Raw genomic sequence first — 13,009 nt, forward strand, 5'->3', positions numbered from 1 at the left:
TGCACTTTTAGACTGTGTCTGTGTTTATGGATCTGTGTTGAGCAAATGTGTGCACAGTGCATCTAGTATGTCTTTGGGAGAGAAAGAGAAATAGAGGCAGTGAGAGTGAGCGAGGAAGGGACGGAGGGAGAGAGGGAGGGAGGGAGGGCAAGGAGAGAGGGAGGGGAGAGAGTGTGGTATAGCGGACATGTGTTAGTAAGAGCTGGGAGGAAGGATGGCTGCTGCTGATGTTTGAACTGCCTTGCTCAAAGGAAAGAGTCAAAGCAAGAAAGAAGCGAAGACACAGGCGTCTCACGGGGGGGGACACGGTACTGTTCATCATCTGTGGGGGAACAGAAAACATTTGGCAATGCCTGCAGAAGTAAAAGAGGTAAGTGTGTGTGTGTAGTGTGTGTGTGTGTGTAGTGTGGTGGAATGGCTTTATCGGCTCCGTAGCCTCCCTCAGTTTTTTTTCTTCCTCTCCATGCTGCAGAGAACTGTACTGTATTCCCTTTGCATTCAGCTCCAGTCATGATGAATGAAGGAGGCATCAATCGCTTCACTTCCTCGCCTCTCGCTGCTGCTCGGTGCAGTCTCCTTGTGTGCATGGAGACATGATGCTGTTAGTTTCATCAAGTGTTTGTGTGTGTGCGTGTGTGTGTGTGTGCAACATGCATAAGCAAGCTTTTGAAAAGGGGGGGGAAATCTTTATGGTGGCATTATAGACAGAGCTTCCCCCCCCCCCCCCGTCCGTCCGTCAGTGTGGGGAGGGCGTCTGCTGCACACACTCTGCTGGAGTGTATTGCCAACATGTTCTTTATCAGAGACACATTAAATCTGACCATGCAGTATTTAACTGTTTGAGGATCAGTGCAGCAAAATCTGGAGAATCAATCCAGAAACTTTGGGCAGAAAAATCCTGCTCTTCTGCTCACTGTGCGACACAGTTGGACTCAGTGTTGACCAATGGGGCTCCATTATTAATCAAATGTACTGTTTGGTTAACGGTGAGCGGTGGTGACGCGGTAGGAAGGTGTCATTCCAGTTCAACTTTGAGTCACAATTCATCCAGACACCTTCTGTAAAATCACCAGTGACCCTCAGGAAAAAAAACCAAAAACGTGACAGATTCAACAGATAGCCGAGTTGTGGCAAAGTTGTGACTAACGTCTTGTGACACCGGTGGGCTGATGTCACGTTTTATTACCCCGCCGAGACTCTGCTCTTTCAGTCTTTCCACACTTTGATGAAGACAAAGTGCGCACTCAACTTTGATCACCGCAAAAGGTTCATCCTCGCTCACTGACAACGCCACGCACCATCCGTCTTTGTGGAATGGATTAACGACAACGTTGACTGGTGGCTTGTGCCAGTCGTGCCCTTGAGGTGGTCACCAACATCTGACCTCACTCAGCATCACTTATCAGACTCCTGTGTCTCCCAAAATAATACCCCGGCTCTGGGCTGGCCTGGATTCGGAGAGCCGACGGTAATCATGTCATTCTGTGTCCTGTGTTCCCCTAGAACCGAACCACAAGTTGTATATTTTAGGCAGAGTCAGAGGCTTCTTCTTCTTGACCCATTTGTCTCTATGAACACTATTATTGGTGACCGTGCAGTGGCTCTTTTTTTTTTTTTTTTCACATAAGCGTTGGATAAGTGGTGGTGGTGGGGGATTGGGAGGAGGGCTGGTCTTCAGACTTGGGCAGCAGGTAGACTCCACTCCAGCTTGTAATTTTCCTCTACTTGTAGCCTGTCCGTCTTTTTGACCACACATCCAGTTGGTACCACTGAACAACAGCCAATCAGCTGCCGTCACGTGGCTTCCTGTGGCCAACTTTTTCCTCAGTGATCCCCTTCTCTTCCTCCTTTTCCTCCTCCTCTTCCTCTTCCTCGCCGACTGACACCAACATTTTTGCATCCGGAACAAACTGTATTTGAAGTTGATTGTATTGGTTGATTAGATGAAAACACACGCAGACACATTTCATAACTTAATATAACCTAATGTCAGTCGTTATCTACCAAAATAATGAGACAGTCGTGTGTTGATTAATGAGTCACATCCTCTTTTATTTCCACTACGATTTTTTACAATTTGTGGAAATTGGGATAGTAATTTTGCAAGACAAAAAAGTAATTTTTTGACAAAAAAGAGAATGCACCAGAGTTGTCTTATTTTCTCATCTTAATGAATAAATATAAATACATGAATATATATATAAATATATGTATATATATATACACACAGCCCCATAATCACTGTTAATGATGTACCTCCACAACATCAACATCTTTTTAATTTAGATCTACATTGTTTTTACTAAAACAGCAAAATAAAAAAATAAAAAACAAACAAAAAAAACCCCTCAAAACACTGAGATTTAAAATCTATTACGTTAGCGTCTTGGCCGACGCTAGCTGCAGTAAATACAACACAGACAGAACAGGTTTACAGCCGGTCTGAAAAAAACTCATGGCATGAAAAGTACCTCATTTAGGAGTCAACTGTGTCACAGTGTGTGACGACCAATCAGAATCATCTGTGTCTAGATGATTCTGCCTCCGTTCCATTCAGACCCAGCCCTTAATTCTTTAGGAGATTTTTGCTGCATTAAATCTAAAGGTCAACAATGATCCTATGTTACCACCAACAAGATGGATATCCAGGCTTGGGTCCACAGTAATAAGCAGTAGTGTCAGACAGATGGCGGTCTGGAGTCAGACAGGGAGCAGAGGCCGGATCCAGTCATAAATGACAACATCCAGCTGCTTCACTTCACATCTGTACAACACCACGCTGTACATTTGAAGATGAGATTTCTGCATGATCATTTCTCACACCGACGAAGCCCCGCACATCCAGCCTGGTGCTCGACTGCAGTGTGATTTAATGCAGCACGCTGTAGTAAGAGCGGGGAGAGAAAAAAAATCAGAGTGAGATTCTGACAGTGAGAATTCTGCTCTTTTATATCCAACACTTACCGACTTCCCGGCAAAGCGGCGAGAAGTCCAACGCCGCCGAGTGCTTAAAAATAAAAAATCCTGTGAGATTATATATACTAGGCCTCTATGTCATACTTAGAATGAAAATTGATTCAGAGAGTGGATAAGCAATCCGAGTAATAAAACGAGTCATAAATTATATAGTGTTATTGATCTACGCCATAATAGAACCTTTTAATTATGGTCTAATGGTTTGATGGCTCGTCTGCCTCGCTGTTTACTCCGGATTTGACGGAAAAAAAATTCACCTGCCTCAACCACCTGCGTGTGTCGGAAAAAAATTCACCTGCCTCAACCACCTGAGTGTGTCGGGGTGATCACGTGACAGGTGATCACGTGACCAAAATATCTGTGTATTCAGTGGAATGACGGCGTCGGTTCTCCCGCGGACTAACATGCTGAATAATGGAATCTGTCTTTGGAATTTTAGCAAATTAACAGGTGGAAATTACGGAGGTGTCCATATGTTGCACTGGAGAAACAGCTGGATGGCTGATTTAAGAGTCACTGGTGGTAAATAAGCTCTGACTATTCACACACACATTCCATTTCCATTACAACAGTGCTGCAGTTGAGTTAAGACGAGATCCACACAATAAAGAAGAAGCTGTTCTTCAGCAGCTCCAGATACTCAGTACAGTACGCTGCAGTACTCAGTAGTGGTTGCTGTAGTACACGTACAGATATGTATGGATGTATTTCTGGAGGGAGGCCAGGTGCACAGGCACCTACTTCTGAAATGCATTGCTTTGCAGTTACTGGCTACTAAATTATTACCATAGAATAGAGTTTATTTTTGTGCTGAAGACGACGCTTGACAGCTATTTTGAAACAAAATGGTTTTGTGCGGCCTGGGATTTTTGTTTCTTCGTTTTTTTTTTCCTTTTCATGTATTTATTTTTATTTATTTTTGTGCTCTCTGCATAATCTTGTTGTGAACAATAACACTCCCTGCTCCCTGAAATCTTTAAGTAGAAGATGATAAAACTCATTTGGAGCACATTTTGAAACGCTTTATCATCCATTTTTTTTACTGTTCAGTCACCAATAAACTGCAGAATACTGTTAAAATATGGCAAACTTTTTTGACATTTATTACAAAGAGGACAGATTAAATATTTGAAAATACACATGAGAGCCTTTGCTCAAATGGTAATAAGATAAAATAAAATATAATTTCCGCAGTGGTTTTGAGTTATTTAGTGGATTTTATGTCTGATAACAAAGAAAAGAAAAACAACTTTTCAGTCATCAGTCCTTTAAAGCATTGTTTCCCAAAGACTGGATCGCGACCCTCAGGTGGGTCGCAATAGATTTTAGTTGGGGGTCGTCTCGCATCATGTTTCCCAGGAGTTTACGAATAATGTCTATTGACTTGAGTCGTGAAGGTTTGTGACTTAAATATGGCTCCCCAGAAAGAAAGTTTGGAAAACCATCACCAGCCCAAACAGCAGTGACTGTAGAAGAATTTACACCTGGTCCAGAAGGACCATAAATAATATACATTTAAGTCGTGTACCTCACAGAACCTTTTCAAAGGCCGACAAGTGGCTCCCAGGCTGGACTGAAGTGCTGTTATTCTGCCTTCAGGTTGTGCGTAGATTGAACTGAACCATTATTGTTCCGAAATGGGAATGTGCCTCTCATTGGAATCACAAGAAGAAGAACATTGAAAAAAAAACCCATAGTTTTCAAGGCAGAACGGCATCAAACTGACGGACTCTTTCAGAGTCGAGGTTTCTCAAGAATGTACGATGATAAGAGATATTTTTTTGATCAGAAAAAAAAAAAGAAAGAACAAACCTTAAACCTCAAATTAAGATGAATCTTCTTTTTTAATAACATCACTTATTGATTTAATATATAATATTTATATTTATTATTCAACATTACTTTGTGAAAGACTTCTCTAAAAGACATCTCTCGGGCAAGTTGCTGGTTCTAATCCAGCAGGTATTTTCAAGTGTCCATGTGGACCGACATCTGATATTAAAGGTAGGAAATGTTAGAGTAGCCTTTAATTATGATTTTTAATTAGGGCTGTCATTAATCCATTAAAAAATATGATCAGATTTAAATGTATGTTCAAGTGTAAATGGTGGATTAATCATGATTAATCATGAGACATATTGAGACATGTTTAAAACACTCTGGTGAATCTGTTGTCCTTCAACAACGACATGACTCAGTCCATGACAGTCCATTTTTAATCACATTTATATTCATATATTAATTAATGCAGTTCATTTCAGCAGTGCCTGATTTTTATACAGTGTTTCAAGCAAATATTTGATGGACTAATGTAAAAACATGGTGATGTGATATGACAGTCTTCAGTGAAACAGTTAAAGAAAACTGACTGTTCATTAACAAAAAAAAAATATCATCAAATATGTTTTATCTTCTATTTCTGCTACTTAAAATTGAACCTACTGCAACCTAGCCCTATTTCACTGGGGGTGTGAGAAAATAACAATACACACGTAATATTGCGAGGCTTATGAAAATATTGATACACTGAAATGATCACGATATCAATATTTTACAGCACTGTATCAATATTTTTTTATCACCAATTCCCAGTCCAATATTCCTGGTGTTGGTTCATTTTCTTTCTTCTCTCGTGATTCCAAATCTAGATCCCATCTTTTCTTTCTTCTCCAGTGATTCCAATTGTAGATCCCACTGTTCCAGTGTTAGTAACTGATGTTCAGGTGGAACAGAGTCTGAGACTAGGATCACACTCTGACTACAGTTACATTGTAAAACAAATATATATATATATATCATTGTGCCTATAGTATCGTGATACCTAATGTTTCACCAGATTCTTGCCAATACACGTCCCTACATTTTACATACTGCACCTTTTGTCCATCATACCTCAGCCGTTTACCACCAGCTCCACGCTGGGCTGAACGCACACGCGTGATTGGCTGTAAAAACTCAGAACACCAGAACAAACGTACAGATGATCTGCAGCCACTCGTATCATTTTTTGCTCACGTTTCAATTTCAGTGAATAGTCAGTCAACTCCAATGTTGTTGCACAAAGAGGCAGATTTTGTTTTTAATTTGACAGAAACAATGGAGTTTGTTACTGAAAACAATACAAACGATCCGACGTTTCAGTGGAAACGATTTGGGAACTCTTTCTGTGCTGAATCTGTCACCATCACGTCTCAGAGATGGAGTGCTATGAACACGTGGTGTTTGTCTGTGTGTGTGTGTGTGTGTGTCTCTGTGTGTGTGTGTGTGTGTATTAGGAGCAGAGTTCAGAGGGCCCTCCTCCACTAAATTTGCAGCAGGAGAGCAAAGAGCCCACACAGGATCACCCCTCTACGACTGATGAACTGGACACGCCCACCTCCATCGCCTCGGTGATGACCTCCACCAACGAGAGCTCCACAGAGACGGACACGCCGCAGCAGACGGACACCGAGGTGAGCGAACCCGTGTTCTGTCCCCACCTGCTGACTCTGTTGAAGCCGGCACACTCATAATCACAGACCATTAGAACAGTTGTCAGTTAGACCAAGCAATTTCCAGTGTCGGTCTGAGGTCATTTGGTACCGCGGGCCGCAGTGGGACACGTGCGAAATTGTACTTTCATTTGACTAATTTACTTCATACACAAAATAATGCTTTTCCTTTTTCCTTTTTCCATTGTAGCCATGGAAATAAGAGCAAAATGGCTGGCAGAAAATTGGCAGGTTCTGTTAGATTTCTTTTTTTTTTCTGGTGGCAGTGTATGCCATTCTGGCATGTATGGTAAACTAACAGGGCGCCTGACAACAAACTGCAACCATATATGTGTGAGAGAGAGAGTCAGAGACACAGAGAGAGAGAGAGGGAAAACTCTGATGATTGTCAGTGTTACTGACTTACCAACTTCCACTGGTTTATATTATAAAGCTCAGGTTCATTTTGCACTATGCTAAATGGGCAGCTGTGCTTTTCTTTTGTGTTGTACATAAGGGGTCCCCAACCTCCGGTCTGGGGCCCGGTGCTGGTCCGTAGGTTGGTCCGTAGGTTTGTTGCCGGGCCGCTTACTAATGTACTTCATTGCAAAAAGAATCCAGTCATATCTCTTTACTGTTTTCATTCAAAGATAATCTGTCAATGTTTCAGAACAACAGGTCAAAGGTCATTCAGACTCTGATACTGACAGAAGAAAGTCTGAAGGAGGTTTGATTTGGAAAATGTAATGATCATACAATGATGACGAGGTATTACTGGTCCACAGTAACGGTGGTTCCTCGGTACAAAAATAAAGTTGGTGATCGCTGGAGTAAACCATAGAGAAACTAACAAAGAAACAGAGTGAAGTTTTTGTCTGTTTTTAATTATTATGCCGATTATTGCTGTGTTGAGCCACAGTGAGGGGAAATTGATGCGATTGATTCGTGTTTATTGCTCAATATAAAGTGTCACCGAGTGTGGGAGCAACAGCGGTTTGTGCTGTTGCTCTGGGTTCCACGAAAAAAATTCGCCCCTTGGCTCAAAAAGAAACCCTGAAATGTGAAGTGGGATTTGAGTTTGACTTTTTATTAAATCCATATTCTTTGACTTTGACACAATGATGTGTTCTCACACTCAGTAATGAATGCGTTAAATCCAAATCAACAGACCCAAACAAGCAATTAAATTTCTGCAATTTACTTTGCTTCTGAACAGCAATTCAATCTCAATTTTGTGTTTTTTTTCCCCTGTCATCAGAGTCCAATCTAAACCAATTTTCAACAGGAGACTTCATTATCCTGTGGCTGAAAAGCAGCCTTTCTCATCCATTCATCCATCCATCTATCATCCATCCACCCATCCATCTATCCTTCTCTTTATCTATCCATCCATCATCCATCCATCTATCCATCATCCATCCATCTAGCCATCATCCATCCATCTATCCATCCATCCATCCATCTATCAAACACCCACCACATCGCAGTAAATCGATTTATGGAGGACTTAAATCCTTGTTTCTCTGTCCTTCACCTGAAAAACACAAAGACCACTGCTCCACCAGATGGAATTCTGACGATAACTGTTGGTGATTCTTCCATACAGGAGTCAAAAACTGTAGAACAAGAAGGTGAACAGACCCTGGTTGAGACTCCAGAATCCCCAGAGACACCACTTCAAACTTTGGAGACCTCCGATGCACCGGAACTCACGTCGACTCCAGTGGTTAAAGACAAAACTCCCGTTGATCAGCCTGTTCCAGAAACAAACCCAGAGTCCAATGAGTCTGTCTCACCAACTACCACCACCACCACCAGCAGCAGCAGCAGCACTACAGCGCCACCACAGCCTCAGGTGGCACTGCAGCCTGGGGAACCTCAGCCAGTGAATCCTGACATCAGCCAGAGCAGAGGGTACGCCCTGCCTGACACTTACAGAGGTGAACTATGCGCTGGATATGGAACCTTGTCCCGAGCCACCCTCCAAAACTACTGGCCTGGAAAAAACTTCCAGCCTGGGGCTCACTACACCTTACCTTTCCTCAGAGACAGCTACGCCCCTGCAGGACACGGCAGTCAGAGTGAGGAGGATGGAACCAGCGACAGGAGAGAAACTCCCCTGGACGTGAAGACTGACCACTCCACTGCCAGCTACCCAACGCTGGCAGGGATCCACCAGTTCAGGCCGTTCACCACCATGGAGCTCCTCAGAGAGCCCTCCAGAACCAGGTGATATTACGCCAGGCTTCATTTATCGATGCCTCAGAGGAGACTGTTCATGGTGTTCAGTAGATCATGTGGTTTTTATTGTGCTGCGATTTAACATCAGGAAATACATACATCTCTATTTGCCCAAAGAAAAAAATAGACCTGTAGTGTTTTGTTTTTGGACCTAAACCAACACCTGATTTAATTTTTGCATATGAGAAAGTGTAAGGTAGAAAAGGGAAGACAACGTCTCCCTGCAGGAGGATGGGTCTGCTGCTCTCCTTCACTGTAGTAGGTTTAGGATTGAGTCTAATAATCCAGGGCCAGTCTTTGACCTGATTCTGTCACCGAAATATCCATATGACCCCAATGATGACCTTACTGTTAACAGACCTTCTTTAATGCCATTTTTATTTGAATAGCAAAAATACAAAACAAAATAATAATATAATATAATAATATATACACATATATAATACACATACATAATAATATTATATATGTGTATATATTTATATGTATTATCTTCCATTTTCGCATTAATAGCAAAACATAAACAAAAATATACTCTAAGCTAACTATAATATATACAAAAATATATACTTATACTCTATATAATATGTGTATATATGTATATGCATATGTATGTGTATGTAAGTACATTTATATATGTGTATGTATATACTGTATATGTATGCATATATGTATATATGTATATGTACATATATATGTACTCACTATTTCCGTATTAATAGCAAAAAATAAACAAAAAATATACTCTCTATAAAGTATTAAGATAACCCTTATATATACATATATATTCAAATGTCTATATACCAACACAACCAGGTCATATATACATTTACATAGGTAAATATATATACTCTCTCTATATATATATATACTGTATGTGTATATATATATATACAGTATATGTATGTATATATATGTATGTGTGTATATATATACACAGTATATGTATGTATAAATATATATTCTAAGATATACTGGATATGTAAAATTTAGGAACTCAGAACCACAGCAGAAAATCAACCGTTGCCATTTTTCTCCGCTGTAATAACAGCACTCGTCATGATGCATGTTAACCTTTCCCAGTCTGACTTTTTTCCTGTTTTCAGGGTTGAGGCTGTAACAATAGAAAGACAGATGGACAGCACTTAAGCAGCAGCTGGTATCAGTCAGGCAGCCCCGGCCGCACACTCGATAAATAAGGAGGTTTTTACCTGCCGTTGTCTGCGACAACCTTTGCCTCGGTCCAGTGAAGTGACAGAGCTGTTTACCAAAGATTCAGCTCAAAGATGGAAAGCTCAGTGGATTAGAATCCAGCCCTTTCGTTCCAGCGCTTTTAAAAAATTAAACTGGGCGGTTTGACATTTTAGCAAAAGACTACTTTTTACGTCCTCATTCACAAATTCACAGTAATTAGAGCCATTGGCAGGGAGTGACTGTACGAGGCACAGCTGTGTTGACTGTTGCTCACTCACCTGTTTGTCCATTTTCAACTGTTGCTTTTTGTGGAAGGAAAATAAAGACGTAAAAAAATAAAGACGTAAGGCTTCGTGCACAACCGCTAGGTTCACTAGGGGGCACGAAAAACTATTTTTACAGCACATCTTGACGTGGACACAGACAGAAAATAAAATAAAAAAATATTTAAGAATTTTTTTTTTTATCAAAACAGCAATTTTTATATATAAATATTTTTTTACTTTTATTTATTAGAACATTTAATCTTAGACTGATGTCAATATTAAATTATTTTAGGAAGTGTACTGCAGTGTATGAGCTAAACGTAACTGTGTAGTTCTGTATACACAATGGGGCTCATGTTACATTGCACTTGTAGTAACATTTTGAGCACATTAAAATAAATAATGTTTTAAATAAAATTATTATACATGTGCAAACAATGAGGGCAGGAAGGACCAATCGTCCGATTGAAAAAAAAAATAAAATTAGTGAATGACCTTAAACAACAGCATCAACAGATTATGCTTCAAACCTTTATCCTTTGCATCTCTGTTTTTAAGTTAAAAAAAAAAGCCAGACTTTTCAAAGTCCAGTAAAAGCCTTTATTTATATCAGGGTTTGCTTTTTATAGCTTGCCATTTTGTGGCCTCCTGTTTCTACCCAAAAGGACAAACTAAGTAAAAAGCAGCAACTAAACCATAAAATGACGCACTTTCTGGAATACAGACGGTGATTTGACGTTCTGGATGAACTTAGTGAAGTAAAGTATTTTAAGGTTGGTCGCTTCACCTGATTCACATTTAGGTTTTGGACTGATGTGAATATTTGGACAGAGGTCAGAGGTCAACCACACAGCCTTTAGCAGTTAAAATCAGACTGCTAGAGGCTGTGTTGTTGACCTCTGACCTACTTAAATGTAGAGAACCCGCAGCCTATTCTATACCATATTTAGCATTTAGCACAGCTGTTATGTATTTTAAAAAGTCAACATCCAAGTTAGGGATCACGGGTTGATCAGTGTCACGTCCTCACTCACCACAGCTTCCAGGGATCGACCACATTTAAGAGCAAAATTAATTAAATACCCTAAATCAGTGGTTCTTAAACTGTGGTACGCATACCACCGGTGGTACGCAGAGAAAAATCATCATTTTCACATTTACATTTTCAGTTGAATCTCAAAACATACCATGCACAATTAATACAACATTTTTTAAAATAAACATCTTTATAAACATTTGTAAACTAGCTAGCTATAGCTAATAGGGAAGGCCTATTCTGATGTTGGTCATCATGGTGGTACTCAGAGAGCTCTATGTTTTCTCAGGTGGTTCAGAGTTTGAGAACCACTGCCCTAAAAAAACTGATGAGGTAAAAATGTGTCTTGTTATGTTGTTTAAAGATTGACTCCACTTTTCTAAAACATCAGTCATCAATTTGATGATCCCCACTTTTCTAAAACATCAGTCATCAATACTTCAGAGATGTTTGAAGGTTGGTTTCCTTGTCTCCTCAGAGGCGGCTACGATGACGCCTTTATGGCGCAGCTGGAGAACAACCTGAACCCTTACTTCCAGGCCATGTGCCGAGCTCAGACCCTGCAGTTCCCTCACAAACGCAGCAGCATGGTCAGCCTGGACAGCATCCGCAGAGACCCGCGCTGGAGGGACCCCAACCTGCACGAGGTCATCTCCATGCTGAGTCACCCCATGGACCCGGTTAAGTCCAACGCAGCTGCCTACCTGCAGCATCTTTGTTACGAGAACGATCGCATCAAACAGGAGGTTCGCCAGCTGAGTGGAGTCCCCATCCTGGTGGAACTACTGGACCATCCTAAACCTGAGGTCCACCGCAAGGCCTGTGGGGCTTTACGCAACATATCCTTTGGGAAAGACCACAATAACAAGATGGCCATCAAGAACTGCGATGGCATTCAAGCTTTGGTCCGACTCTTGAGGAAGTCTAGCAGCATGGAAGTCAAAGAACTGGTCACAGGTATGGAGACATCTGAGGTGAAGTCGACCATCAGTTGATTGATTGATTTGTTTGTTTGTTTTTTAAAAACATTTTAATAGGGATGTCCGATATTATCTTTTTTGCCAGTATCCGATATCGTCCAAACACTTAATTTACGATTCCGATCTCAACCGATACTGATATAGTGAGGCAGTGGTGGCCTGGTGGTTAAGGAAGTGCCACCTGCTAACTAAGGTGATGGGTTAAAGCAGTGTTTCTCAATTATTTTTGGCCATGCCCCCCCTAGGGGACAGAAGTTTTTTCACCCCCTCTGACTATCAGAAATGAAATATTATTGAGCACCTGGTAATATTTATTTATTTATCTGTACAAACCTGCAGAAATGTATCTGTGAAAATAAAATTCCCTGATTTTTAAAATAGATCACTATAATGAGCTGCAATGGTGCCATCTAGTGGCTTTCACTATCACATGCAGCCGTTTTTCCCCAAAACTATTTTTAGGGCACACATCATTTGACATTATCGGGTCTTTAATATCGGAATAAAAACAGATAACGATTCTTAAAGATATGACATAATTATGCTAATATCGGTAGGCCGATATTATTGGACATCCCTAGTTTTTAATTTTCTCTCTTCTGACAGGCACTCTGTGGAACCTCTCCTCACACGAGCCACTGAAGATGACAGTCATCAACCACGGGCTTCAAACCCTGACAGATGAAATCATCATCCCGCACTCGGGCTGGAGGAGGGACACCGTGGATCCGGCGAAAATGCAGAGTGCAGAGTGGACCACGGTTTTTAAAAACACCTCTGGATGTCTGAGGTAGAACTGGTCTTCTACCAAGACGATGGCAGTTGTTTCCTAACAAGGAACGGTTC

The 13,009-nt window shown here is 40.9% G+C and overlaps 1 protein-coding gene across 6 annotated transcripts in view; it reads left to right on the forward strand.

Moving 5' to 3' along the window:
• The window catches only part of LOC103390156 (armadillo repeat protein deleted in velo-cardio-facial syndrome homolog), a 35,763-nt gene that overhangs the window by 12,298 nt on the left and 10,456 nt on the right, over positions 1-13,009 (forward strand). For 4 of the 6 annotated variants that reach the window (XM_025062611.1, XM_008325896.3, XM_008325897.3 and 1 more), the window contains exons 1-5: positions 7-370; positions 6,252-6,428; positions 8,053-8,675; positions 11,662-12,140; positions 12,770-12,953. In XM_025062611.1, the coding sequence (XP_024918379.1) occupies positions 350-370; positions 6,252-6,428; positions 8,053-8,675; positions 11,662-12,140; positions 12,770-12,953 (1,484 nt within the window). In that variant the 5' untranslated portion in view covers positions 7-349. Of the gene's footprint in view, positions 1-6; positions 371-6,251; positions 6,429-8,052; positions 8,676-11,661; positions 12,141-12,769; positions 12,954-13,009 lie in introns of those variants that run through there. The other 2 variants (XM_008325899.3, XM_008325900.3) reach the window with 1 other exon arrangement.

This window comes from Cynoglossus semilaevis, chromosome 14 (genome assembly GCF_000523025.1).
Source record: "Cynoglossus semilaevis isolate Cse_v1.0 chromosome 14, Cse_v1.0, whole genome shotgun sequence".
NCBI lineage: Eukaryota > Metazoa > Chordata > Actinopteri > Pleuronectiformes > Cynoglossidae > Cynoglossus > Cynoglossus semilaevis.